The sequence below is a fragment of the Exophiala xenobiotica genome (genome assembly GCF_000835505.1).
Source record: "Exophiala xenobiotica strain CBS 118157 unplaced genomic scaffold supercont1.7, whole genome shotgun sequence".
Classification (NCBI taxonomy): domain Eukaryota; kingdom Fungi; phylum Ascomycota; class Eurotiomycetes; order Chaetothyriales; family Herpotrichiellaceae; genus Exophiala; species Exophiala xenobiotica.
Window position 1 is genome coordinate 99,475 of NW_013562488.1, and position 25,561 is coordinate 125,035.

The 25,561-nt window shown below is 52.2% G+C and overlaps 13 protein-coding genes across 13 annotated transcripts; 7 read left to right on the forward strand and 6 right to left on the reverse strand.

Moving 5' to 3' along the window:
* Nucleotides 1–22: 22 nt before the first annotated feature.
* Nucleotides 23–1,545, reverse strand: PV05_10723 (uncharacterized protein; the record flags this gene model as incomplete). The annotated part of the gene is made up of 3 exons (XM_013454137.1): nucleotides 23–685; nucleotides 780–1,075; nucleotides 1,176–1,545. 3 exons carry the CDS (start codon nucleotides 1,543–1,545, stop codon nucleotides 23–25), a joined length of 1,329 nt encoding a protein of 442 aa, XP_013309591.1.
* Nucleotides 1,546–2,801: 1,256 nt separating this feature from the next.
* On the reverse strand, nucleotides 2,802–4,627 carry PV05_10724 (uncharacterized protein; the record flags this gene model as incomplete). Its single annotated transcript, XM_013454138.1, has 3 exons — nucleotides 2,802–3,633; nucleotides 3,708–3,907; nucleotides 3,971–4,627. The coding sequence occupies 3 exons, from the start codon at nucleotides 4,625–4,627 to the stop codon at nucleotides 2,802–2,804; spliced, it is 1,689 nt and encodes a 562-aa protein (XP_013309592.1).
* Nucleotides 4,628–5,485: 858 nt separating this feature from the next.
* PV05_10725 (uncharacterized protein) lies at nucleotides 5,486–7,159 on the reverse strand (the record flags this gene model as incomplete). The annotated part of the gene is made up of 3 exons (XM_013454139.1): nucleotides 5,486–5,975; nucleotides 6,051–6,519; nucleotides 6,586–7,159. 3 exons carry the CDS (start codon nucleotides 7,157–7,159, stop codon nucleotides 5,486–5,488), a joined length of 1,533 nt encoding a protein of 510 aa, XP_013309593.1.
* Nucleotides 7,160–7,755: 596 nt separating this feature from the next.
* Nucleotides 7,756–8,594, forward strand: PV05_10726 (uncharacterized protein; the record flags this gene model as incomplete). The annotated part of the gene is made up of 2 exons (XM_013454140.1): nucleotides 7,756–8,428; nucleotides 8,488–8,594. 2 exons carry the CDS (start codon nucleotides 7,756–7,758, stop codon nucleotides 8,592–8,594), a joined length of 780 nt encoding a protein of 259 aa, XP_013309594.1.
* Nucleotides 8,595–9,514: 920 nt separating this feature from the next.
* On the forward strand, nucleotides 9,515–11,733 carry PV05_10727 (uncharacterized protein; the record flags this gene model as incomplete). Its single annotated transcript, XM_013454141.1, has 2 exons — nucleotides 9,515–9,607; nucleotides 9,673–11,733. The coding sequence occupies 2 exons, from the start codon at nucleotides 9,515–9,517 to the stop codon at nucleotides 11,731–11,733; spliced, it is 2,154 nt and encodes a 717-aa protein (XP_013309595.1).
* A 447-nt stretch (nucleotides 11,734–12,180) lies between these two features.
* Nucleotides 12,181–13,953, reverse strand: PV05_10728 (uncharacterized protein; the record flags this gene model as incomplete). The annotated part of the gene is made up of 1 exon (XM_013454142.1): nucleotides 12,181–13,953. The coding sequence occupies one exon, from the start codon at nucleotides 13,951–13,953 to the stop codon at nucleotides 12,181–12,183; it is 1,773 nt and encodes a 590-aa protein (XP_013309596.1).
* A 236-nt stretch (nucleotides 13,954–14,189) lies between these two features.
* Nucleotides 14,190–14,855, reverse strand: PV05_10729 (uncharacterized protein; the record flags this gene model as incomplete). Its single annotated transcript, XM_013454143.1, has 1 exon — nucleotides 14,190–14,855. The coding sequence occupies one exon, from the start codon at nucleotides 14,853–14,855 to the stop codon at nucleotides 14,190–14,192; it is 666 nt and encodes a 221-aa protein (XP_013309597.1).
* Nucleotides 14,856–14,861: 6 nt separating this feature from the next.
* Nucleotides 14,862–15,290, reverse strand: PV05_10730 (uncharacterized protein; the record flags this gene model as incomplete). Its single annotated transcript, XM_013454144.1, has 1 exon — nucleotides 14,862–15,290. The coding sequence occupies one exon, from the start codon at nucleotides 15,288–15,290 to the stop codon at nucleotides 14,862–14,864; it is 429 nt and encodes a 142-aa protein (XP_013309598.1).
* A 763-nt stretch (nucleotides 15,291–16,053) lies between these two features.
* Nucleotides 16,054–17,718, forward strand: PV05_10731 (uncharacterized protein; the record flags this gene model as incomplete). Its single annotated transcript, XM_013454145.1, has 2 exons — nucleotides 16,054–16,571; nucleotides 16,628–17,718. The coding sequence occupies 2 exons, from the start codon at nucleotides 16,054–16,056 to the stop codon at nucleotides 17,694–17,696; spliced, it is 1,587 nt and encodes a 528-aa protein (XP_013309599.1). The 3' UTR covers nucleotides 17,697–17,718.
* A 189-nt stretch (nucleotides 17,719–17,907) lies between these two features.
* On the forward strand, nucleotides 17,908–19,258 carry PV05_10732 (uncharacterized protein; the record flags this gene model as incomplete). Its single annotated transcript, XM_013454146.1, has 1 exon — nucleotides 17,908–19,258. The coding sequence occupies exon 1, from the start codon at nucleotides 18,116–18,118 to the stop codon at nucleotides 19,256–19,258; it is 1,143 nt and encodes a 380-aa protein (XP_013309600.1). The 5' UTR covers nucleotides 17,908–18,115.
* Nucleotides 19,259–19,817: 559 nt separating this feature from the next.
* PV05_10733 (uncharacterized protein) lies at nucleotides 19,818–21,344 on the forward strand (the record flags this gene model as incomplete). Its single annotated transcript, XM_013454147.1, has 1 exon — nucleotides 19,818–21,344. The coding sequence occupies one exon, from the start codon at nucleotides 19,818–19,820 to the stop codon at nucleotides 21,342–21,344; it is 1,527 nt and encodes a 508-aa protein (XP_013309601.1).
* A 365-nt stretch (nucleotides 21,345–21,709) lies between these two features.
* Nucleotides 21,710–22,903, forward strand: PV05_10734 (uncharacterized protein; the record flags this gene model as incomplete). The annotated part of the gene is made up of 1 exon (XM_013454148.1): nucleotides 21,710–22,903. The coding sequence occupies one exon, from the start codon at nucleotides 21,710–21,712 to the stop codon at nucleotides 22,901–22,903; it is 1,194 nt and encodes a 397-aa protein (XP_013309602.1).
* Nucleotides 22,904–23,466: 563 nt separating this feature from the next.
* PV05_10735 (uncharacterized protein) lies at nucleotides 23,467–24,695 on the forward strand (the record flags this gene model as incomplete). Its single annotated transcript, XM_013454149.1, has 2 exons — nucleotides 23,467–24,583; nucleotides 24,646–24,695. The coding sequence occupies 2 exons, from the start codon at nucleotides 23,467–23,469 to the stop codon at nucleotides 24,693–24,695; spliced, it is 1,167 nt and encodes a 388-aa protein (XP_013309603.1).
* Between the last annotated feature and the right edge of the window lie 866 nt (nucleotides 24,696–25,561).

The following is a 25,561-nucleotide window of genomic DNA, read 5'->3' on the forward strand; positions in this document are numbered from 1 at the left end:
AGGTATTGAGCAGAAACCTCCCCTAGACCGTAATCTCTGTTTCGTTATTAGCATTGCCCATAGGTACAATGTTCATTTGCTGTTGAGCCTGTTTCTGAGCGACGGCGCAGGCACAAACCGCCGAGCAGAATTGTTCTTGCTCCACGACGTCTTTGTGGAGCTGCTGGCTGCGCTTCGCTGGCCAAACTTGCCGGCCACCCGCTTCGGTCTCGATCGCCATATGTTTCTTTAGGTCGGCCTCGATCAAAGATTTGAAGTAGAGTACGCCGCCCTCACGTTTGGTGTGCAGAGGTCCCTGAACGTAGACCCCGGTGTTGAGGTTCTTCTGGACGCCGTTCATCAGGTCGTAATCCTCAAGTTCGATGCTCTCGAAAAAGTCGGCCGCGCGCTGGAAAATGTCCATGTCGGAAGCCGGGTTCCGGAAGGTTTGGTATTCCGTGGTGACCGTGGTCGGACCGGTGGGGATGACACGCATGATATAGATGTAAGGCGTCGATATGTTTACCGAGGTATTAGGGTAGTTGTAGGTGAAGGCTCCATTTCCAAAATACTCAAAGTCTTCGGGCTTGATATCATCTCTGTTCGGGGGGAAATGTTCTAGACGCCCATTATGCCCTTCGACAGAATATCGGTCCAAGTTGGTGATCTTTGTGATGCCGGGGTGGCTTGCCTTGCAGTGGTAACACTAGGTAATTGATGGTTAGCTCCTGGATCCGCGGTCGTCTGAATGCTACGGAACGCGACAACAACAACCACGATAAGCCTGACGTTATACTTACTTCATTGTAGTTGTCACCGACCAATTTCCAGTTGTATTTGCCATTGGTAGTCCAGGTTCGGTGGTAGACATAATTATCGATCGGAAAGTCCTGAAGACGTGCCTGCTCGTCGGTTCCGGCATTCAGCTCTTCCCACGGGATTGGAGTCTCAGAAGAGTCAAAGTTGACCCAGATAAATCCAGCTTTATCGACGTGGGTGTGAATGGCAAAGAGACTGTAGTCGTCCTTGTTGAAATCCTTCGTCTCGTCAAATTTGGGAGCCTTGGCCAACTTTCCGTCCAGGTTGAATGCCCAGCCTAGAACCGTTAGCAATTGAGACTCCCTCTTCTGGGACAGGAGGGGAACGGGGTTCCAACGGGAGGGGTGGAGGGAAGGGGCATATCCAGAATAACTAACCATGATAACCACAGGCGATGATTTGCTTTTTCCCTTGATCCGGCTGGTCTTTGTCGATCAGAGGATATGCTCGATGGCGACAGATATTATGAAAGGCCTTTATTTCACCCGCCTTATTCTTGATCAAGAAGAAGTCGAAGCCGGCCATGTCGAACCTCAGATAGCTGCCCGGTTCTGTGAGGCGGAGACGGTGCGTCGTAAGCAGCCATCGCTTCGAGAAGATTGCTCGTCGTTCAAAGTCGTAGAAGGCCGGCTCTGTGTACCAGGAATTGGGGAAAACACCCTCAAGGACAGTCTTTGAAACACCTGATCCAGTCGTTTCGCTCTTAGTCTGGCCCAGAGTGGCGCTGTTCGGGAGCTGAGCAACCATGATAACAAAGCTGTGAGGTTGTGTTTGCGGATGTGAAGAGATGCAAAGACAAGGCTTATTGTAAAGGAAGTCTCAGTAAGAGGACTTCAGAGTGAGTGAGGCGACCGGGATTAATATGCCTTTCAACAGATAGGTGTGATTAGCAACTCTGTGTTTATCCTTAGCCGTCCACCCATAGAGGGTAATCCATGCCGTGGGCGATGATGGTCCTGTTCGATGTACCATCACGCTAAGTCCCGCGACATGTAGGGAGTAGTAATGTTCAATCAGGCACTGGTCAGTTTGACAGACTGGATTCAATGGCAATGGCAAGTAGCAGAGAGCAGCCTTCCCGTATCGAACAAATCAAATCAGCTTGATGGGGCTCAAAGAGGTAACTCATCGCGTAAGAGTGGTCTAGCCCAAGAAAGGTCAATTGTTCCCCAGAATCTACTTCAATCACAGACCTTATGTTCGAACATTGTGGCATAGCAACTCAAACCCCCTGATCGCCTTGATCCGTCTAGGCAATGACCCGTGGACCTGATTTCAGATCAGTCCGGATACGCCATCGGATCCGCTCATATCCGTCCCGACACCTCTGAAGTAGAGGCCAACCCCCAGATCGGCTTGTGAACAACGACCTCTACCTCCCTCAAGCGTAATATCACCCTAAATCCAGAAGGCTGGCATGTGATGTCGTGCTCGGCGATCATCAAGGCGAACATTGGCCTCATCAGTTTTATGGGTCAGAATATAAACGTGTTGGTGCCCTCTCCTACGGTATTCTTCTCCTGGGATGGTAGACTGGTTGATGATCACAGAAGTTCATTCGCCACTCGACCGAAGGGAGAAGGAAGCTAGAATAGAAGTTGCAATGCATAGATCTACACTGAGGTACCCAAGAATATTTCGTATGTCTGAGAAGCTTTTCCTGTTTCCTGCGCCACCCTTGGAGCGGATCGTTAAACCGGTTCAAGTCTCCTGTGGACTGGCAGGAGATAATGGCAGTACATGCATCTACTTCTCCTCGCCGCTTAGTTTATTCAGCTCAGTAATGTAAGCCGTATTGCATAGTCTTTCACTGCTGTGTGATGAGCGATTATCGCAATTGGTCGGGTGAGGAAAGTAGTCGGAATCCCCGGCCGTCACTATGTCTCGGGGATATTGGTATAGTTACAGACGGTTAGACAGATTATGGGCAAGTCCTCCCACAACCATCTGCTCTCTCCGAAGGCCAGCTTTGGTAAGACAAAGGCAAGAAGAGGGCCAAAAGGCTAACCCAGTGCGGCGCCGTGTACTGGAGGGCCTCGATAGTGCTTCTGGCCCCATGCCCAATACCATGCCGCAGCAAGAGCGACGACACCACAGAAGACGGCGGGGGCGTAGTTTACCGTCTCTCTAGCCACTGGCAGGTATGATGGCATGCAAAAGAGAGGGAGGGCCAGGCAGGACCAAACTGGATCCCAATCGTTGGTTAGCAAGGCTCGACAATGACACAAGATTCGGAAGAGGAAGTTATAATACACACCGAGCGCGAGAACATTGCAAAAGGTGCCAAACGCGCCGAGATAGAATGGACCCGTTTTCACATGAGCACGTCCCCCAAACAGGGACACGGCGATCGGCACAGCATAGCTGACAGTAAGGAAGATCACTCCAGCACCTGAAAAGGCGTTGAATGCTGCGGTAGAGCCGAAATAAATCAGTCCAAGCAAGATCTGGACGCCGGCGCTGAGGAGAAGCGCATTCAGTGGAACTCCAAGACGTCGATCGACTTGCTTCCACCAGCCAGATGCCGGTATACCACCATCACGCGCAAACGCGTATATGCACCGAGAAGTGGCTGTCGTGCAGCCCACGCCACAGATTAGGGCGAGGACTATCAGTGGCACAAGTAGCCCGAAAGCGCCTCCTGAGTTACCGATTGCCGACTTGAGTATTGACGGAAGCGGTTGACCGGAGGCGAGGCTGACGAGGAAATCGAGATCCGGTAACACAAACATCAAGGGGATGAGAAAAAGCAGGCCCGCCACTGTATTCAACATCACCGTTCCAACCATTGCTTTGGGTACCTGCGTACTTGGGTCGCGGGCCTCTTCACACATGCTGTCCAAGTGTCCATAGGATTAGCAAAGGAACAATTCTCAGGAGGAGGCGGTGGCTATGGTAAGAACACCTACGAGATGATCATCCCGGTGGAAGAGGTGGCATAGCCAGCTTGTAAGAGTCCAACACAAAAGGCCCAACCTGGGGTCCAGCCTGAAAGTGGCTCGAAATCTCCAAACACGTATTCGCCAGAGTGTCGTCCATTCTTCGCAATGGCCAATGTGCAAATTGCGGTGGCTACGAGAGCTGCAAGTGTCCAGAAGGTTGCAAATGCCTGTAAATACGTTAGCCCCAGACTCTGGTCAGATAGGCGGTGAGTAAGGGCAAGAGCTCTCACGTCAAGCTTGGGAAGGTGTCGATTGCCCAAGGCCGATGTTGCTGTACATAATATGGTGATTGCGAGAAACAGGAGGTAAATGTGGTATGTTTGGGTTTGGAATATTCCCACTCCAGGTTCCTTTTCAAAGACATTGATGCAGGCAACAACGAAGGACGTGGTGCCAAAGCCGACCGCCAGCGTGATGACCACGTTCCCAGCCACATAAGACCACCCACAGATCCATGCTGCCAGCCTACGCCACCGCACCGGGGAGAGCATAAATGTTTGGTAGTATACACCTCCGGCGGTTGGATAGACGCTTGTGATCTCGCCCAGGGAAAGGGCCACACAGATTATGATGAGGGAGACTGACACCCAGCCCCAGATGACGGTAGCAGACCCGCCATTGATGAGGGGATAAAACAGACTGGTGCCCAGGCCATACGGCACCGAGGCCAGCACGAAGGACATGAAGGCAACATGGAAGGTCGATCGGTTCCTCGACAGCTCTGGTTCGTAGCCCAGATCTGCTAGAGCTTGGTCTGCTCGTAGCTCCTGGACCTGACCGGCTATCTCAATGCTCTCTAGTCTGCTGAGTTCCTCGTTTTTCGTCGGCTCTCTCGGTTCGACAATACGACCAGGTTGACTTTTCCCAGATTTCGAAGTTGACGCCATGATAAGGATAATGTTGGAAGCCAAACACCACTCAAAAATCGAATTTTTGTTCCAAATCAACTTGCGGTCGTCGACAAAACAGGAGGGAGTGCAAGGTCTATCTATGCGAGTTGTACTCGAGACTCGCAACTGTGGAGCCCATCCCAGATCAGGCATATTACTCCAGCAAAGACCATGTTGCTGAAACTTAAGGAATGTAATGCCAGATTGAGAACGCCATGGCGAGTCTGAAGGGCGGCTCATCTGTTAGTGGCTCCACGCCATGACTTTGCCCAGACTCAGTCCTACTAACTGGGAATCTAAGAGTTGTGACGTCTCCTTAGGCTGAACGGCTGAACGGGTTCAAGCTATCACGAGGAAGAGTCGCCGGATTTGCCCCAGAAATGTATTTGGCCTGCGTACAAGTTAGGTCTACAACAGCTTTGGACTCTGTATGATTCTGCAATGTCTCATGCAGAGTGTAGAGAGGTGTCGAAGAAGCATTGAGAAGAGATCGGAAAACAGAAGTATACCTCTCTTTCCTGCAAAGTCGACTAAGTCTCTACTCGACGTACAGCATAGGGTTTTTCATAGACCAGATAGATAAAGTAGATCAAGGTAGGTGCAGACTGAAGTGCCAATGTATCAGGTAATTACTAGGGCAATCTAGAGTTCAATCTTTCCGAGTTTGCGCTCTGTCAGGAACTACACTGGCAGGATGTTAACTGTGAAGTATCTGAAGCCCAAGACACTAGGACCTTTCGTTATCTCTCAAATCTCTTGGACGAAGATCTGACTTTCCAAAACTCAAACCTTCCGGGAGTTTTCTTGTGTTTGTATTGAGGACACACCTCGAAAACACTCGATGCTGCGTTGAGGTCAGATGTCGAAACCAATCTTCTTACGCCAAAGTTCTTCCCAGCCCGGGTAAAATGGTGACTCGGCCAGAGTTTCTTCCACCCAGTCTGCACTGATCACGCCCTTTTCTACCTGCTCCTTCCTCCACGCCTGCAGTGCCTCCAGGACCACAGGTCGAATGTGTGGATGGACTTTGGGTTCGGTGAGCAAAGGTTTCCCTGCTGTGATCTGCTTATATAGCAGCGACGGGATGTAGGGCTCGTCTCGGAGCTCCTGCATCGGCGTAAAAACGGCTTTGAAATTGAACACAACGGCGCCAGACAGAGGCAACCGACGGAGGGTTTGCCAGTCGCAACGCAAATAACACTGATCAATGCCAACATTCTCGCCTTGATGGCGCGTGCCAGCATTCCGAGCGAACTCTTCAGGCGTGACGAACAGCGGTTGCCAATCTTCTACAAACCAGGAGCCACGTTGAATGGGTTGATCTACAGGCATCTTAGAGAAAAACCTTCCACCAAGAGAGGAACCGTCAGTCAGTCGCCATACAAGAAGTACTCGAGAGGCAATTCTACACTACACTTACCGATCCATCGACTTGGACATCTTTTCTTCGTAATCATTGACCTCAGTGTGAATCGCCCGCAATTGTCGATTGTTGTGAGTTCCAAAAGTCCAGCCAATAGAAGAGCATATGAATCCGGCTTTCAGGTAGTACATGCCATCCTCTTCACTGCGCAGCATAATGGCAAAATCCTCCGGGATGTTGTCAAAGAGGATGTGTAGCGGATGTTGAGAGTTTACCGGAGTTCTTGTCTTCAACAGCCGATTGACGAAGATGCTGTTTGAGTCCTCCAGCGCGAAGTGACTGGAATAGCGGATGCAAACGTACTGCAACACCATCTCCATCAGTTCTCGGCAAGCAAGCTCTGAACCTGGATTGTAGTTCAAGACATCGGTTCCGTGCTGCTTCCAGAGTTGTTTGCGTTGTTCTAACCGCTCGAAATAGTTCTTTTCCAGTTCAATCCAGAAATCAGGTTCGAACTTCATAAGTGCTGTACTTGGGAATCGGTCCGTTAGCACGGGTTTCATCCTCACAAGAAGGAGTTCTCTCTACTGACACATGGTCTGATGATAAGCAAATCTGAAGGGCCGAAAAGGCCGGAAGGTCGCCGTATTAATATCAAAGCCGGAGCAGGGTTTCGGATGAGGCACGCCACTCAAGGCAGAGTAATCAGGGAATGTCCCGAGTGCTTTGATATCCTCCGTGGAGAATCCGGTGGGAGTGTATTGACCGTCTTTGCCAATATCAGCAGCCCTTGTCGTCGGAAGTTGACAAGTTTCCAGCTGGATCTGTGTTGGACTGGGGCCTTTCAACAGATCGCGAACTTCATGGGTTCCCTCGATGCTTCCGGCGGCAATGGCTCGCCGGCGAGAAGGCGGAAATTGGACTTTATATCCTCCCGCCTCGCCCTTGGGTCTTTTTGCATGCTGAGGGTGGTGCTGGGCAGACGCATTGAAAGCACCTTTCTTCCAAAATGCTACTCCGATTGAGTTGTGACTGTAAAGTTTCCCAGCTACCAGTCCGGACAGCATCAACACAAGAAACAAGGCCGAAACGCTGGTAAACATATTTTCCCAGTCGACAGTCGTCTTACCATAGCCTGTTCGGGCTAAGGAGAAGCGAAACCCCATTGTGAGCGACATACGTAAAGGGGCAGATAGAGGACTCTTGCGCTGTCTTTTAGCATTCGGAAGACGACGCCAATCTGCTGTATTCGCCGTCCCCGCCATGTTCGCCTCGTAACATCTACCGCTTACTGCGCACGGGTGGGATGTGGTGCGCCCCTTACCAATCAGATGCTCTTCGCGATGCATTTCTACTTTAAGAAGGAGCCACGCGGATCCTGGACGGCGCCCAATCAAGGTTGAGTGTTCCAGAGTGTTCCACTGTGTACACGTCTAGAGCAGCTGTCGTAGTTGTCAGGACGGAACATTGAGACCATTCTCAACGGCCTCCAACCCTCCCCAACCCTCCATAGCGTCTCTTCGGCCTGGGCAGAAGTGACACGGCGCTGATTAGGCTTACTACGTTGTCGGGTGCCTCGTGCCTAGAGCCTTACACATCCCCCATCCGCTGCCCATTGTGCTGAAGAATACATATATATTGGTCAGACTCACTATGCAGGCACTCTAGTCACATCTGAACGAGCGCATCCTCCTACCTTTAGGCTGAAAAAATGTCAATGACATATGAAGAGTGTCTGGCTAGTGGTCGGCCCAGCTGTCCAATGCCGGATGTTCCCAGCAATGTTATGGAGCAGTTCAGCATGAAAGGGAAGACCTGCATTGTCACAGGAGGAAGCCGTGGCATCGGATATTCTGTTGCAGAAGCACTTGCCGAGAGTGGTGCGCAAGTTGTAATTGTCTCCCGCTCCAATGGACAGGATGTGGTAGCGAAAGCCGACAGCTTGGCCGAGCGGTACGGAGTGAAGGCTATATTTTGTCGATGCGATGTCGCCGACCCGTCCCAGGTGCAAAATCTGATCTCGGAAGTGCGCAGAGAGTTTGGCAAAATCGATGTCTTCGTGGCCAACGCCGGAATCTGCTACCCAGACTCCCTTCTCGACCAGTCCCTGGACCGGTATCATGAACAAATGAACGTCAATGTACATGGGGTGGTGTACTGTGCGAAGTACGTCGGTGCCGTTTTCAAAGAACAAAGATTTGGGAATTTCATTATAACCGGGAGCATGAGCGGACAGGTGGTCACTGTACCCGTGGATCATACCGCCTACAACACTACGAAAGCCGCGGTCACGCATCTCGGGCGAAGTCTTGCTCGCGAGTGGCGCGACTTCGCCCGTGTCAATATCGTGGCTCCCGGCTGGATTGAAACTGATATGAGTACCTGCGAAGCCTCCATTAACGAAGCTAACCGTATGGCCGTTTTAGGCCGGCAAGGTATCCTCCCAACTCCCTACGGGGCCCCTGCTGCTACGGACAAAGCTGATAGACCTCAGGCCATGTCAAGGAGCTAAAAGCGGCGTACCTCTATCTTGCGAGCAACGCCAGCTCCTTCGTTACGGGGACTGTACTGCAGGTTGACGGTGGCATTACTCTACCTTGAGTAATTGAGGCATTCTCAAGACTCCTCACTCTGCAACGAGCCTTTTTTCGAGGGACGGTTCAACGCTCGATGCATTTGTACAGTAGCACGAATGACGCAGCACCACGCCTGAGACCCTCAAACGAGAGCCGCAATCGCCCGGTGCCCGATGGCATCTTATTGCCGCCTGATTCGACAACAGACGGATGCCGCTGTGCGGAGGTCTTCACTGAGTTGGAACCAGTCAATACAAGAATAGAACGATATCACAACGAAGCGGGGCTTCGGGACTGAACCAATTGAATTTCCAGGGACACAGCGCGTGAAGGAAGACAGGTGCATCCGAGATTATGGGCCGCCAGCAAATGTCCCGGAGATGATAGGAGCATAAACCGGAGGAACCGGACGGAGATCAGGACAACACGGCTGACGAGATAGAGTACGGAGTAGGTCCTGTAACTCCCTACCTAGAAATTGATTCCTTGTGGTGGTTCACAAGGCTCAACCAGGCGAGCCGGCTTAGTTAAAGGCTTGATTTTATTCGCCTTGATGGCCTTCTATTCCGTAGGCCCCTGTCCTAATCTCCAGTAGGGTCAATTATCAGCTCGGGTAGGTAGGCATGAAGAGACGCCTAGCGGTCCAAGTTGGAATGGTCAAGATAAGCAAGACTGCAATCTCTCTCCAATCAAACGGGGTATATGTACGGCTGGCATCACAGGGTGGCAGATGCGTGGGAGCTTTGCCATGAGTACCCCGGGTTGAGCCTATCGGGTCCAGAGAGAGCCCATAGCTGCTTCGTACATATTGTACATAGGCACAAGGTAATATGTCATCCTTTCCCTAGGTAGTAGTCTTATCGCTGCTTCCTCCCTCCCTGCCCAGTTGCCTCCGACCTTCTCCCCCAAGTCATAGTTGCGTTCGGCAGAAGCACTTGGGGCTTCATGCAGCTGCAACCCTCACTTGAAGTAAAGGCGCCGCGGAGGCGACCAGTGCGGAAGTCCTTTTCGGGTTGCGCGCAGTGCAAGAGTCGAAAGGTGTGTCTGATATCCACCTTGCCACCATGAGATTTTCCACTCCAGGGCACTGAGACGTCCCACAGATCAAATGTGATGAAACAAAACCCTTCTGTGAGCGCTGTGCCGACAAAGGTCTGACATGTCCGGGCTTTCCCGCGCAAACCAGGCTTCGCTGGTCCGCAAAGCACGAAGTGTACGGACGCAGACAACTCCCAGCGAAGACCGCGGATTCCCCTGCGCAAGATCCATCCTGGCCAGAGAAGCCCAGCCGAGAGCCATCTCACTCATCGCCATCGGGAAGCGAGGTGGTCGCTCACCTTAAAGTCGATCTACGAAACCCGGATGGCCAAACGCAACAGCCGATTTCCGCAACACTTCTCCCTATACTGAAGGACCACAGCGTGACATGCGGGACTGAAACTTCCCCTGTGACCAAAGGAAGTACGACTGAATCATTATCTGAGGCCAACTACGCTCGTATGAATGTGGAGCAGCCTTCCTGGCCATTTGATAACGCCGAGCGCTTCAGCATGGCCGAAGGGTTTATGCCCAGTCCAAGCCACGATTTCATCGCTCGGTGGTGTCCCAACGATAGACTGGAAGGCGACGTGCCGTATCTTACCGAAGATGTGTCCATCGATCATCTCCCTTTCAACTGTTGGTCTGAATCAGCTGAGCCGCCTCCTTCACAGTCTCCCAACGAACCCATAGATGCCAGCAATTCAGACACTTCTCTGGCTTCTCGTCGTCCGACTACGGGCTGTGAGAGAATCCAACGCGCCAGAGATTCTTTGCCTCTCCAACTGGTCCACTTGGACAGTGAGCTTGTGGAAGCATATTTTTCAATTGTGTGCCCAATCTTTTCAACCTTCGACTCGGAACAAAATCAATTTCGGTCGTTTGTGGTCCAGAGATGGCAAAGCTCGGTATCAATATACTATGCGATCCTGAGCATGACCGCCGCTAAATTGGCATGGCAAACACCGGACATTAGGGTTCACGCCCTCAGGTACCAATCCATGGCGCTGAAGACTCTCTACGCGGATCTCTCCAGCAGCACATCTCTAAATACGGAACTCCTCTTCGTCGTACTTCTGCTTGGCCTTACTACATGTTGGCACGACATTTCCGACCTAGGCACAGTTCATCTGCGGGCCCTGCAGCATGCAATTGCCACAGATCAAATTTTACCAACAGAAGACCCCCAGACTCTGGGCTTTTTCAAAGAAGCCATGGTATATTGGGAAATGGTGGCTTGTCTCGTGGACGACAACGTGCCAATCCACGACTACTCGAACATTGGGACGGCCAGTCCACTGCACGCACAGTTGCGAAGCAGGGGCTTGTCTCCTGCCCCCGGAGCACGCATCCAGCCACATCCCTGGGCTGGTGTTGCTGCTGCGCCGCAGGCCCTTTTTTCGCGCATCGTGCGGCATGTCCGGTCGTTGCGATCCTTCAACCTTGGAGGGCCTACGTTGAGTTGCACTGTCAGCCAGCCACAGCAATACTTGCAGACGCTGTACGCCTTGGAAGAAGAGGTCTGGACACTGCAACTACCAAAGCTCCACGAAATTGCCAATACTGGAGATGAGAATACCCCCGCCATTCACCATCTGTTACTCGCAGAAGCATACACGTTTGCCAATCTCTACCAGCTCTACTACATATTCCCCAATCTTCGGCGCAAACGAGCTCAACACATCAGGGTGGGAGCCCATCTCAATCTATCTCCCGATCGGTCATGGGCACAATCTCAAGCCAGTCTTTGGTCGCGACTTTTGCAGGAAGATTCGGGTGGTTCGGAAGAATGGCTCAATTTCCTTGGCCGCAGTGTCATCAACCGCCTAGAGCAGATGCAAATCAACTCGGGAACCTCTTGTGTTCAAGGGCTTTTGCTGCTGGTGGGCTCGGCTTCTCTATCTGTACGTCCCGACCTCGAGGGCAGTGACACGGAGAGAGAGATAATGCAAACGCGAGAATTCGTTTCCAACCGTCTTTCTTCTCTCTCGAACAAGTTGCGCTCTGTCCCGCTCCGTTGTGTGAGGCTGGTCGTTTCAGAGATCTTCAAACAGCTCGACGTGGGGGTCAATGTATTCTGGATGGATGTCTTACAATCTATGGGTGTAGTCACAATAATTGGATGACCTTCGTACAGCCGTGTGTACTTTGGACCGGGCTTAAGACGAGGGGAACACCTCGGCGCCGACAGATCGCGAAGGAAACTATCACAGGAAAGGACCGAAATCATGACATTACGATGCCAGGGCTTTTCGATGACCCCAAGATGCTGTGCACAAGCTCTTACTAAAAGCAGACTCGATCATTCATCTGTCTGCCTGTAATCGGTCCAGCTACATCGGTAGGCAGCTGGACGGGCCTTCTACAAACTGAGGGCCTCTACCTGGTTTCAGGTCGCTATCTTCGACCGTGAAACAATGCTGACGGCCTTCGGATTGCCGCTGCCCTACATCAAGACGTTGAAAGGCTTGACACCATCCTACAATGCTCTCTATCGCCAGCGCTAAACAGCAGAAAGAGGTTGCCTACTGGTTCAATTCGAGTCTCGTTGACTTGATTGCTATGGATTGTGGCTACCTAATATTGCGCGAGACTTCTACTTTGACTGCCCTCCGTGGTCTCTGTGTGGGCAACTGCTTCAGATCCCTCGCCATCATCTGCACTTCCTCTTCACGGCTCATCTGGCGTTGCCAACCCAGCCACGCAAAAACTCCGCCATCGTTAACGCCGCCAGTGATCTCGACTCCGTCATCGATCAGCGTCTCTGCCACGGTCAGACATACCTTTCTTGAAAAGGCCGCGCCAAGGCAGGACTTGACTCCATCTCCAAAGGCGAATGGAAGTGGGAGTTGTGAGTCGATGTCAGGGCGGGCTGAATCCGCTTCCTTAACAGTGGAAGAATAGTGAGCCAGAAATCTATCCCAGACAAATTCTCCAGGCCGATCATACGTGTCCGGATCGCGATTAGCCCCAGAGAGGTAGAGCCAGGCGTCGTGGCCTGCAGGAATGGGATATGCATCAGCTCCCCCAGATTCCGTAGATGATATGAGTGTGTCGCGTTGGACTCTGCGCATCACACCCACTACCGGTGGACTTAGACGTTCAGTCTCGGCCAAAACTGTTTCCAGCATGACACTCCGTCTTTGAAGCTCAGGATATGAGCGAATCAGGCCGGCGAGGCTGGCGCTCGTACCAGGTGCGCTTCCAGATGAGGTTAATTCACTTGGTGTCGAAGGTCGCCATATGAACAAATTCAAGAGGAATGCCGTCAGGAGCGAAGCGAGGGCTTTATTGGCTAAGCTGCTGGTGAATAGGCGGAGATGAGAGACTACATCGTCGACGCTTGGGTGTCCGCCTTCGGAAGCTCCTGTCTTACGGTACAGTTCCGAAAACGGACAAGCACTGGATGTCTCTTCTTCACCTTCTTCTTGAGTCGCAGCCATCATGTCTCTCGCCATCATGCCAAGGACCTTCTCCAGTTCCTTGACCGCCTTGACACCTCGACTTCGAGTCGATGACCAGAATGGCGTCGAAATGCTGACTGGAAATGTGGAGAATTGGCCTCGTAGGAGGGACTCCTGCAGGTCTTCGAGTTGCCTGAATTTGGAATCATCGTCTGCCCGGTCGACGGACAGGAAGACTCCGAAAAGTATGTCCCACGCCAGGGCCTTGAGGGTTCCGTATAGATCAATACTAGTATTCTGTGCATCTTGCCCAGTTGCAAATTGGTAGATGAACCGAGTCCGCGTGATCTGGCGAATCAAAGGCACCGAGGTCTGCGGCAAGTGGTGCAGTCTGCTTCGCCATTCGGCTTTGTGATGCATGTGGGCCAGTCCATCCTCCAGCAGGAGGTTAGGGCCGGGGAAGAAATCGCTCATGAACTGTCGGTAAGCCGCTCGTGCCGCAAATTGAGCGGTGCCATCGTGAGTGTCTGCAGGGTGTTTCGCTCGAACCAGACATTTGTGGTGATGTTGCGTAGGAAGGCGGTCGTTCCTAGTCTCGCCCGCGTACTCGTCTGCGTATTCAATTCCACATCCTGTTATTTCAAATTCGGTCTGAGTAGTTGCAGATTGATGACATAAGATGGCTTTGCACGCTTGATAGCCGGATATGATGTGCACTTCACGGTCCAGAATCTGTGCTCGGACGATCTTGTTGGCAGCGGGTAGCGCGTCGACGTTGGACAGTGAAAGCTGCTCGAGTCGAGACGAGATGAAAGACTCGGGTGAGGAGTGAAATGAGAATGATTGAGTGAGACGGGATACCATGTTGGGAATCTGAATCTTTGGGTGGCCTGGGAGAACAAGTGGTAATGAGGATGGGAAGCACGGTAGTAGAAATGACATGGTCAAGTAAAGTAGTAAGATCGACATGATCCCTGTACTCTTGGAAAGGCATCCATTCCACAGGCCGGCGAGCCGGATAGTAGCAAGCATTTCGAAACCATCTTATCATATGTAGTGCACACTCTTTTGCATTTACAGGGGGACTGAAAGGCATCCATGACTTTCATCACTTGGACTACGGTTGCGGCGGCCACATCTCCACTGCATACTAGTATTGAACTATGTGACCAAGCCACCTAGGGCTCTTTAACAAGACTTGCCTTCTGCTTCATTACCGAGAAGACGTCCGTGATCTGCCAAACCCTGGTTACGATCCCAAAGCAAACACCAAACGCCATGGCCCAGCTGAGACTTTGCAGGGCACCCGGGAACGCCAGCATCAATGTAAAGATGACACCACTCTCAAACCCCTCGATGAGGGCGGGTTTCATGGTCACTGAGGTCAATTCATCGCGGCCCTTCTGTGAAGATACCGCAGCGAGGTAGAATAAGACGAAATTATTCAAGTGGAAGCTCGCCTCAAGTAGGGAAACCGATAGCCACAGATTAGTGACGGGTTCGGCGACCATTCCACGCTGTACGAGACCATATGCGATGCTGATCGGGATCAACGAGTATATGATGAAATCTGATAGCAGGTCCAGGAATCCTCCGGAATCCGAGGTTTGAGTTCGTGCTCGTGCAACTGCCCCGTCTAGACAATCCAACACACGGTTGAGCAACCAGAGATACACCGCGCAAGATGGGAGCTGTGAATGTGCAGATGCCGCACACATGCATGCCGCAAGACCAGCAGCGAAGGCGCCAAAAGTGAGGCGGCCCGGAGTGACAGCCTGTGGAATGAATTGGACTGCTGGCCGGAATATATGGTCTTTGACGCGCCTCAGGCGAATATCAAACATGGCGAATCACTGTGGATTGTCGACGGTCAAAGGGATCTTTTCCTCGTCGGCTCGTTGTGAGAGCAGGGACAGAAAGGCTGAATGATCAGCAGAAACTTTGGAGAGGGTGCTCGAGTCGAGAAGCACTTTGAGAGGCGACTGCGCTGATTTGCCGAGAATGACAGGATACTTGATCGAATTCGCCTTGATGTAATCCCGTAGATCGGGAGTCAGCTCGTCGCGATGAAGCTGCTTGACGTCGGCGTGTATTCCAGCCTTGGTCTTGGTCCAGGCCGCGGACTCGTCAAGATGAAGGCCGCCGTGTGTCAGATCGCAAGCAGCACACGGGCTCGAGTCGGAGGACGCAGTGATCTTACGACAAGCGTAATTCAGCTTGCCGAGCAAGGAAGCATTCGCATTGTACAGGATGTAAATCGTGCTATCTGAGGTCGACATGGCGTGTTAGTCTGATCACAGGCTGAGCTTCGTTTGGTAAAGGTTTTCAGGAGGCCAAGTACTTTGCGAACCTGTCCGATGATGGCCTGTATTTATGCTGATGATTGATGAGGCTTGGGCTTTCCAGACGACTGCGGTGATCGGACTGCTCGCGGGGTTCACGGTCAGGCGTGCCGTAGACGAATTCACCAGCTCCCGTTTCAGGGTCGTTCATGTCATTGCTGACAACAAGCCCTCAGACGATTGGACTCTGGGACACCCTCGCTAAAGGGAACAAAAGGACTTCGCCGGAAATAGTGGCTTAGAAGCTGTAAGCCAAGTTATATTTCAAATCAAAGGCTCGGAATCGGGTTCGACGGGTAGCGTCGTGCAGAATCATGGCAGCAACATTTGCATACATGCTGAGGGCGGAAAGTTAGACGAATACGCAACGAGGTACCAACAGTGCGTACTCGCTACCGAGGCCATCTCAACACCTACTAGTAGCTTGTTATGAACCTACAGGGCGTCATCGATGTTCCAGGCCTCCCGCGAGGGGTTTGGGAAACGATATGCAGGCCGCGGTGGGCATTGGCCAGTCCCATAGCAACCCCATTCCCTCGGCTTCAGCATGCTTATCGACACCGCATCGGAATGGGCAGGGATCACCAGCTTCTATGCTGCGCCGAGGAAAACCGAGGGGACATGAATCCCACACATAAAAGCGTCGAGGTCGAAGTCCGGACAGTTGGCACCTCCATGTCACGAAACCAGCGCAGTTGATATGGTGGACTTCAGTCCGGCCACTGACAAGAACGTCGTCTTCCGTGACAGCGAAACACACTCTCCGGCGCACGAACCTGCACCTCCCGCCGCCGGCCCCAGAAAGATCTTGAAAGCCCTATATGTCTCAGCGGTCATATTACTCCTGTTCCTTAATTACTTCTTGGCCCAGTTCGACAAGTTTGTGCTATCATACTTTCAAAGCGAGGTCCTGGAATCCTTGCAGTTGACTTCCACCCAATATGGCATCCTGTCTGGCTACGCCGTGGGCATCCTCTATGCGGTGCTTGCCATCCCAATGGCGTACATCGCAGACTACACTGAAGCCAGAGTCTGGGTGCTTTCAGTGGCCGCGTTGTGGTGGAGTCTATGTGTCCTCTTCCAGGGATACAGCCATAACTTCTGGCAGATTCTGCTAGCTAGGATAGGCATGGGGATTGGGCAGTCGCCCGTGGAAGCACTCAGTATCAGCTTGATCAGTGATCTGGTGCCTTTGAATTGGATCTTTGTCTGTGAGAGGTATGTCGCGCAGTCTTTCAATTGCTTGCGCTACAGTGTTGACTGTAACTCCACAGCGTCTTCTACATCGGTGTCTATGTTGGCGAAGCGGTCAGCGGTCAGATCGCCACTGCCTTTGACAAAACAAATACTCCTTGGAGTGACGCCTTGAAAGCAGTTGGCATCGTCGGTATGGTACTATCAGTCGTCACCAGAGTCGTCCTCCGAGAACCTGTCCGAAAGCCAAACGCCGTCGGACAACTCTCCCGTACAATACGGGAACCCGACCAAAATGACCATGTAGAACCCACCCGGCTCGAACGTGGGAACCGCATGTTCAAACTGGCTCTCAGACAGATCGTCTCGATGAAATCCTTCTGGATCCTAGCACTGTCTTCTGGTGCCAGGCAGTTCTCGGGGAACGTGTTTGGATGGTACATGCCTTCTTACCTGTCCTCCATTTATCCGTCTCAGTCGGAGCTGCTCTCACGATACGGCATTATTGTCGGCGTGGTAGGTTCTGTGGCTGTCGTCCTTGGTGGTGTTGTTTCCAGCTTGATGTCCGAGCATGCCACAGCTGTACTTTACCTCACGGGAATCGGTGGTATGGTCTCTGCGCCCTTTGTCATATGCATGGTCTTCAGTCGAAGCCTGGCTGGTGGAAATGAGGAAGCTGGTGTTCGCATCCTGTACGGCGTCATGAGTGCTGCATATTTGACAGCTGAGCTGTGGCTCGGCGCCTTCGCCTCGCTTCTGGCGCTTCTTTTCCCTGCACGGACAAAGACTTTCTGTCTCGCAATCTACACGAGCACCATTGTCTTCCTCTACTCCAGCGCCCCTCAAATCATTGGCCTGGCATTGAGGCATTATGAGCCGGGTAGTCCTGCATATATTGAGAAAACGAGAGACATCCTCGCCATTTTGATACCAGTGGGATATTGGGTGGCAGGGATCGGCTTTCTGGTCAGTATCAAGATGGTCAAGAGCGACATTGCCGCTGGACGATGCGCAGACGAGGGAAATGGAACGTATGGCTTCTCGAGACCCATCAGTCTACGGAGAAAGCTTGCCTTTGGGGGCTTTTGCCTCGTCCTGGCAGCGTTGACCGTAGCTTTGCTTGTCACCAGCTTGACGGTGACGGACTAAGTGACTCGCGCCTCAAGGTACACAGGCATAAATATGATAGTAATTTCGTGATGGTTTAGCGAAGCCAAACATAGCAGCTCGCGCCGGTGTTGGCCAACTTAGTCATCGGGAAGACATGGATAACGTCACCTACATCACTCCCATCATCTCCTAAATCTCGATGAGGTGCATATGCCAATTTAGTCCTGTGTAGAGCAACATACCTTGGACTAGTACGCACACTACTCTCCAGCTATGTCCTCCCGCGCGGTGTACCTGTCAATCCATCACATACGCAGGAGTCTTGGGACGCAAGTTGCACCCTATAACATCAATATCCTGCCGAGTCCTTTTCCATAACCGCTCTTCCCTCAGCGTCCTATTGCAACGATTTTATTCTCGTCGACGGAGTCTGGCAAAGCAACTGATCGTTGAGCATCATGGAACCATTACCCAACATATGGTATCTTCGGACGATATGCGGGCTTCTTGTGATTGCGGCGGTTGCATATCCCAGTTTCTATCAGCCCGTGCTGACGGCAACGTACAATTATCTTTACTCTTCTTCATTCTATCGGCTGTCCTCATTCGAAACGATCCTTACCATTCTCAGCTATGGAATCATTGAACCCGGTTTCACGTACCAGTTCGCACATAGGCCTGACCTTCGCATCGACGTCCGGCCAGGAACACCTCAAGTCTTACCAAAGGCAACTGGCAAAAAGTCCAGTAACACAACACATCTATGTGATGAGAGGGTAGCGATGCCGCAGCTGCCAAAAATGAAACGGCCATCCAAGCGTCTGAGAGATATCTTAATCTACGCCGGGCCATTACTCCTCTTGGATCTCACCATGATCAAGAAGTTTGCTAATACACCGATCAACGACATCCGCGTATCTGGAGGCTACTCGCCTATCTCCCCAGCTTTCGTTGAGCCTGTTTCGGGAGGCATCCCAAGCTTGAACGGAACTGGAGGTCCATCAAAATCAATCTCGACTTCTTTCCTCCTCCCCACGCTTCACAACTTCACCATATCCTCACCACTGCAGCTGGAGCGGGCTCTTCCGCCCGTGCCGCCGACCTCACGACGCTTGGTTCTGGAACTCTTCACTTCCTTTTTCATCTACGATGCCGTGTTCTTCCTGTGCCACCTGTGCTTCCACCGCGTTCATTTCCTGGCCAAACACCACGCCTCTCACCACAAACATCAAGAAATTCACCCGCAAGTGACGAACCAGTTGTCCATCATCGAGCGTCTGTCTCTCGTGCTGTTGGCCAATTTCAGCCTCAACATCATTAAGAGCCATGTCCTGACCCGAACGATATTTATCCCAATCTTCGTCACATTACTGGTACAGGTGCACAGTGGCATGGACCTGCCCTGGGGATACGACAAGTTCCTGCCACAAGGCTGGGCAGGCGGAGCTAGAGATCATTCCAGACACCATCGCACAGGCGAAGGCGGCTACGCCCCATTTTTTACTTGGTGCGATCAAGCTCTGAATGCCGGGGAAAGGTGGCTTTGTCCTCCAGGAAGCAAGCACAAGTCGCCTGGACCGAAAAACGTCTCGCTAGAATGAGACAGGACCTTTCTTGTACTTCTCGAGAGAAACGAACTGCAGCATCTCGAGGCAGATCAGCACAGGTACCGACGACGTCTGATCCTGAGTCTTGTATCGGACGGCTAGTCCTCATGTCTGTGCATTAACGCATTTATCCCACGGTCTCTCCACAGCCAGCATTTCCCATTTGCGGCCAAAACACTCCCTGGCACAGTGGCACCAACCTGGTGTTCCGAGGTAAGGGAATTCATTAGGTAAAAGTTTGGTGAATTTTTCGGAGGGCTTGTCGTCATGCTCCTAGGCTACCCTGGGGCACCCAATAGGCGCCTTCATGGGGGAAACGGTCGCCATTTCCGCACAAGTCCGTTCATCTCCAGGCGACATTGGTAAGAATGGTGATGTCGAGAATACTGTACCACACGGATCGCGCCTGCCACTGCTGGACGTAAATAAAAAATATTCATTTCGATGTCACACCTCTTTCCACCACCACCATTGCATATACGAAAACTGCCCGTACGGTATTACAGCGTCCAGCAACTTTTCCGAGACTCACAATCGGTCTCTAGAGTTGCTGATGCCAGATCACAAGCAGGAACCAAAGGATACTGTTCCAATCCACGATCAACTTACGGCAGAAATCTCCGACAATGGCTTTGATCCGGTGGTCGTCGACTGGTATGGGGAGGATGATCCAGAAAATCCATATCGATGGTCGCTGACCAGGAAATGGGTCATCACTGCTGTGGGATGCATGGCTACATTCACGACTATTCTCAATGGAACCATGATCACAGTGGCTCACGCGGCCATCAACGAGGAATTCAATGTTAGCGATGCAGCGTTTCCAAACTCATACTGGCCAGTCACCAGCTGGGCGTTGGGAGGTGCTCTCTCCGGTCTGATCGTCTTGCCTCTGATGGAGGACTACGGAGTACGGCCAGTGTTTCTGATCACCTACGTTGTCTTTTTCTGCTTCATCATTCCACAAGCCCTGGCACAAAACTTCGCCACATTGATCGTCTCGCGCTTCTTCACCGGTGGTTGCGTTTCCATCCTGGGCAACACTGCAGCCGCGTTGATCGGCAATATCTGGGAGGGTGATCGGGCACGAACGATGCCTCTGAGCATTTTCGTGACCCTTTTTCTTGCAGGGAGCAGCATGGGTCCAGTCATTGCTGCGGTCATTTTTGAAAACCTGTCCTGGCGTTGGATCTCCTATATGCAGCTCATCTGGTACGGCGCACTCTTCCCAGTCTACGTCTTCTTCTTCCAGGAAAGTCGAGGGACATTCATCCTGCAGAAGCGGGCGAGAAAGTTGCGGGAAGCTGGCAAGACAGTACAAGGCCCGCATAGCGGGGACAACCTTAGCGTGCTGCGCAAGCTGGTGCTGAGCACAAGGAGACCGTTATGGATGCTGTTTACGGAACCGGTACTCTTCGTTTTCACTCTCTGGTCAGCGTTCATGATCGGCACAGTGTACCTGTTTACCCAGTCTGTCGAAACGGTCTTTGCTGGATTGTATGGATGGACTGCATCCCAAGCTGGCTATGTCCAAGGCGCGATAGTCATCGGCGAGTGCATTGGCTGGACAGGCGTTCTCATCTCTGCAAAGTTCTACTTTGCTTCCGTTTCTCGCAATACCGAAGTTCCGGGCACACCTATACCCGAAGCGAGGCTCTATGTCAGCGTTTTCGGAAGTTTGGTCGGCGTCACCGGTGGCATGATGGTATATGCATGGACGTCTTATCCATTTCTGCCTTGGATCGCTCCGGCCATTGGGCTTGCCATGGTGGGCTATGGCATTGACGTGGTCGTTTTAGCCATCGCCGACTACGTCGTTGACTCTTATGCCAAGTATGCTGCGAGTGCCGTCGCCGCCATTGTTTTGGGAGAAAATCTCTTTTCTGCCTTTTTGCCTCTGGCCGCTCAAAGCATGTACGCCAATCTGGGATTCCACTGGGCGAGCAGTTTGCTTGGGTTCTTAGCTCTGGGTCTGTCGCTCGCACCAATATGCATTCTGATATGGGGAAGGAAGCTCAGAGAACGAAGTCCCTTCATGAAGGAAGCCATTGTCGAGAGAAGGATCCATGCGAATGTGTGAGCGGCAGTCGTACCTCTGCAAACTTCAACGCGATGGTAATATTATCTTTCTGCATTCAAATCCAGACATCTGGAGCCGTTCTCAAGTCCCAGTTGCGGACACTCCTTCGCCAGGTCGTTCTTCCACTTCTGACTTCTCTGAACGGACTTTTCTTTCGGCCCCGAAGAAGTCACTCACCGAAAGTCATGTGACCAAGTTACCACCTTTCGGTTCTCAAGAGATCCCGGCCCATCATGTCCGCAGGCATCAACTATCCCTAGACGACATCTGAATCTATAGCGCTAGGGTTGCGCTATATAAAAGCATGGCCAAACTAATTTCTGTCCGGGTTGACGGAAGACATCAAACCTTCCAGTTGGTTCAATATGCCAGCACCTATCCTTATCATTGGTGGTGGTCTCGGCGGCCTCAGCCTTGCTCAAAGCCTGAAGAAGAACAACATACCATTCAAAGTCTTCGAAAGGGATACTGCCGCAAGTTATCGTGCTCAAGGATACCGAATTCGTTTCACGCATGATGGCATCGACAATCTTCAAAAAATGTTGCCCAACGAGCTATTCGACGCTTTGGCCCAGGTATGCCCTGACGTAACGCATGGCGGGAAAAGAATCGATGCAGTTACAGGCGAGAAGCAAGATGGCATCAGGGGACCTGATCGGAGCGGCCAGAAAGCATGGAACGCGGACCGTACGGTTACGCGGAAAATCCTTTTGACAGGGTTGGAGGATCACGTCCAGTTTGGCAAGAAATTCGAACGATATGACTTCTCAGACAATGGCATTACCGCTCACTTTGCGGACGGCACGTCTGTACTTGGAAAGATGCTGGTGGGCGCAGATGGGGTTAGGTCCAATGTTCGCAAGCAATTGGTGCCCGACCAGGTCATGCTTGACACGGAAGTGAGAGCAGTGTTCGGCAAAACACCTATCGGGGACGGAACAGTGGTGCCTGGGGGAATCGACAAAGGCATCACCGTCATCAGCAGCGAGGCGCCTCCCCATTCAAAAGTGAAGCTTTTCTGCGATGGCATGAGGTTCGATCGCAGCGCGAGGCTCGCAGTGGACGTGGACTTGCCCGAAGACTACATATTCTGGGTCCTTTTATTCCAACGCAGCTCTGTCGACGTTTCAGGTCGAGAGTTGCTGTCCTTCAGTGGCAAGAAGTCATTGCAGCTTGCTCAAGAGCTTACCAAGACCTGGCACGAGAGCAATCGCGCTGTCATCACCCGCTCGGACGCGTCTGCTGCGGCGACGTTGGCCTTCGAAATGGCTCATCCAGATTTGCAGGACTGGACAACCGATCGCAGAGTCACACTGTTGGGCGACGCGGCGCATCCGATGCCTCCTGTTGGTGCCCTGGGCGCGAATTCAGCATTTGAAGATGCGGCACAATTAGCAGGGCTCCTCGCAGGCCAGTTGGACGAAGAGAAACTCGGCGTTTTTGAGACAGATGTCAGAACCCGTGCCAGAGGTGCATTGGAACAAGTCGCCGGGCCTGGGCGGGTCCTTCTTGGAATGAAGCCATTTGAGGAGTTGAAGCCGTCGACCTTGTGGACCTGAAGAACAGCCGGCACAGTGACGGACTCAGGAAAGTGTACATATATACTAGTAAGCAAGCGATATCTCGACTCATTTTTGTGCGTCGTGTAAATACAGCTCCTACCTCCTTCCATACGAAACAAGCATGACTACCTGTACCTCTACCTCCAGCCTCTTTATGCTGATCTTTTCGCTACGAGAAACTTCGACCATCTCCAGGATTTCCCAACTTGGCTCGACTATGATGCTCGGATGATCAATGATGGAATCAACCCCGAACTCCTCGCTTCTCCGCAATGTTGTCATTGCCGAGGAACCACTACTACGTACTCCTGCCAGTAGTATCTAGGATTCGTGGTCGTCAGAATGAAGATCGCCATGCATAGGGATCTTCGTGATCTGAGGTCACAAGTGCCTTGCTCCATTGCAACGCTATCGTACCTTGACGCCATCGTCAAGAATCGGCAGCGGGAACAAGACAACAGTAAGTATCTAGCTAAGTGAGACACTCGCTCCATGTTATACTGCAACACACATCCGGGTCCCCAGCACTTCGCTGAAAGCAAGCACCATAGTATCACAAGATGAAGTCTACCCTCCAGTATACCCTCCAGTATACCTTCCTCGCCATCCTTCTGACCTTTAGTAATCTGCCTCTCATCCTCTCCCAACCCGCCTCAGCAATCCCCTTCACCATCACTCCATCCACGCCCGAAAACGAATCCAACTACACCGCGCCCCTGTTTCCCATCGCGCCCTTCACAAAGTACGCGCACAACCCGATCCTATCCCCCAATCCCCAGGCGAACTGGGAATCCGCATACCTGTACAACCCGACGGCGATCGTTCTCAACTCGACCATCTTCTTGCTGTACCGGGCACAGAACAGCACCAAAACCTCGTCCATCGGGCTGGCCTGGTCCTCCGACGGCGTGACCTTCACACGGCTCGACCGACCCATCATCTACGCGACCGAGCCGTACGAGACGATCGGCGGCACCGAGGATCCGCGCATCGTCCGGGTCAATGGCACCTTCTACGTGACCTACACGGCCTTCAACAACGTGACCGCACAACTCTGCCTGGCCACCTCAACCAACCTACTGGATTGGCACAAACACGGACCTTTATCCCCGAACGGGTTCATGGACGTCGCCTACTCGGACATCGACGTGCCGTCGCCGCGCATCAACCACACCAAATCCGGCGCCATTGTCAAGGAGCCAACGTCATCCGATGGTCTGTACCACATGTACTTTGGCGACAGCTTCTTCTACCACGCCACATCACCGGATATGCTCAACTGGACGGCGCCGCCTGCGGAAGAGTACTTCGCCGGGCCCGTCAACCCGTGGGAGAACAGGCTGATCGAGCCCGGGCCCGCGCCCGTCAAGACGCGCGATGGGAAGTGGTTGCTCGTATACAATGGCATGACGACCGGGAGGGTCGGATATCCGCAGAACCAGTATAGTGTGGGCCAGATGCTCATCGATCCGTCGGGCAGTTTTAGGCCGAAGTTGAATGCGAGTCAGAGTCAAGATACTACTACGTATCAGCCTGCGTTGCGTGACGGGCCGGTCGCGAGAATGGAGAGGCCGATTCTCGTGCCGGAAGCAGGAAATGAGCAGCAGGGTCAGGTCGATCAGGTGGTTTTCGCGGAGGGCTTGGTCCAGTTCAAAGGGAAGTGGTATTTGTATTTCGGTGAGTCCGTTAGACAGTTATCAAGTGTGGGAACGACTTTGCTGACATGAGACCTACTACAGGACAAGGAGACAGTGATCTCGGTGTGGCGATTGCAGATGTGCAGCCATGAATATGCATGCACACCGAGAGTACTATCACCAGTATTACTACCAGTACTAGCACAAGTAAGGTACTGCAGAGACATATCGCAAAGTCCGACATGAGACTGTGGTCGGTTCCAAAGGAAACAAGCTGGCAGAAGACAAGATCCGAACGATGAAATGGCTCAGGCGATGTTGCTGCTCATACCAAGAGTTGAGTACAGCCGTTTTTGGTTGAATGCTTGCCTACCCTTGAAAAGCTGACGTCTTCAATTCTTTCTTCCTCTCCCTACACCTGCCCCCAGTTGGTACCGTGTTAGATCGTCGGGCCGCTTGTCAATACTTAGGCTTTCCAAGTTCCTCAGTCGTCCGGTGCAAGGCCAGTCGTAGAGTCATACCGGTACTAGTATCGACGCCGCCGAATGTCCCCTGCTACTAGCAACTAAGGTATGTTCCGCAGTCTCGAATACTATACCATCCAGTATTCCACCGCTAACAATATCGGGGGTCGGAGCGTGTGTTGATGGAAAGACATGGTACCAGTAATAGAATCAACAACAAGATACCGCCGCAAGACAATGGGCTCGAGCAGCACCAACCCCAAGTTCGGCCCCAGTTACTGTTACCCCAGCCGGAACGACCTTGTCATATTCTTTACGTGCGAAAGAACAGGACATACCAGGTCCATTTGTAACACGAAGGCCCATGTGAGGTGTGATAGTTTGTGCCTGTATCGCCTACCTTACCTGTGCTCCTGGAATGGTCTTGTGCGAGACTTGGCCGGCAACCCGGCATTACGGTTCACAGCCATGAAGCTATAGCACCTCATGACTGTAGCTGTGCAGAACCAGATGATAGTAGAGGACAGGAACGTGGGAACTTGAAGGTAGTAGCT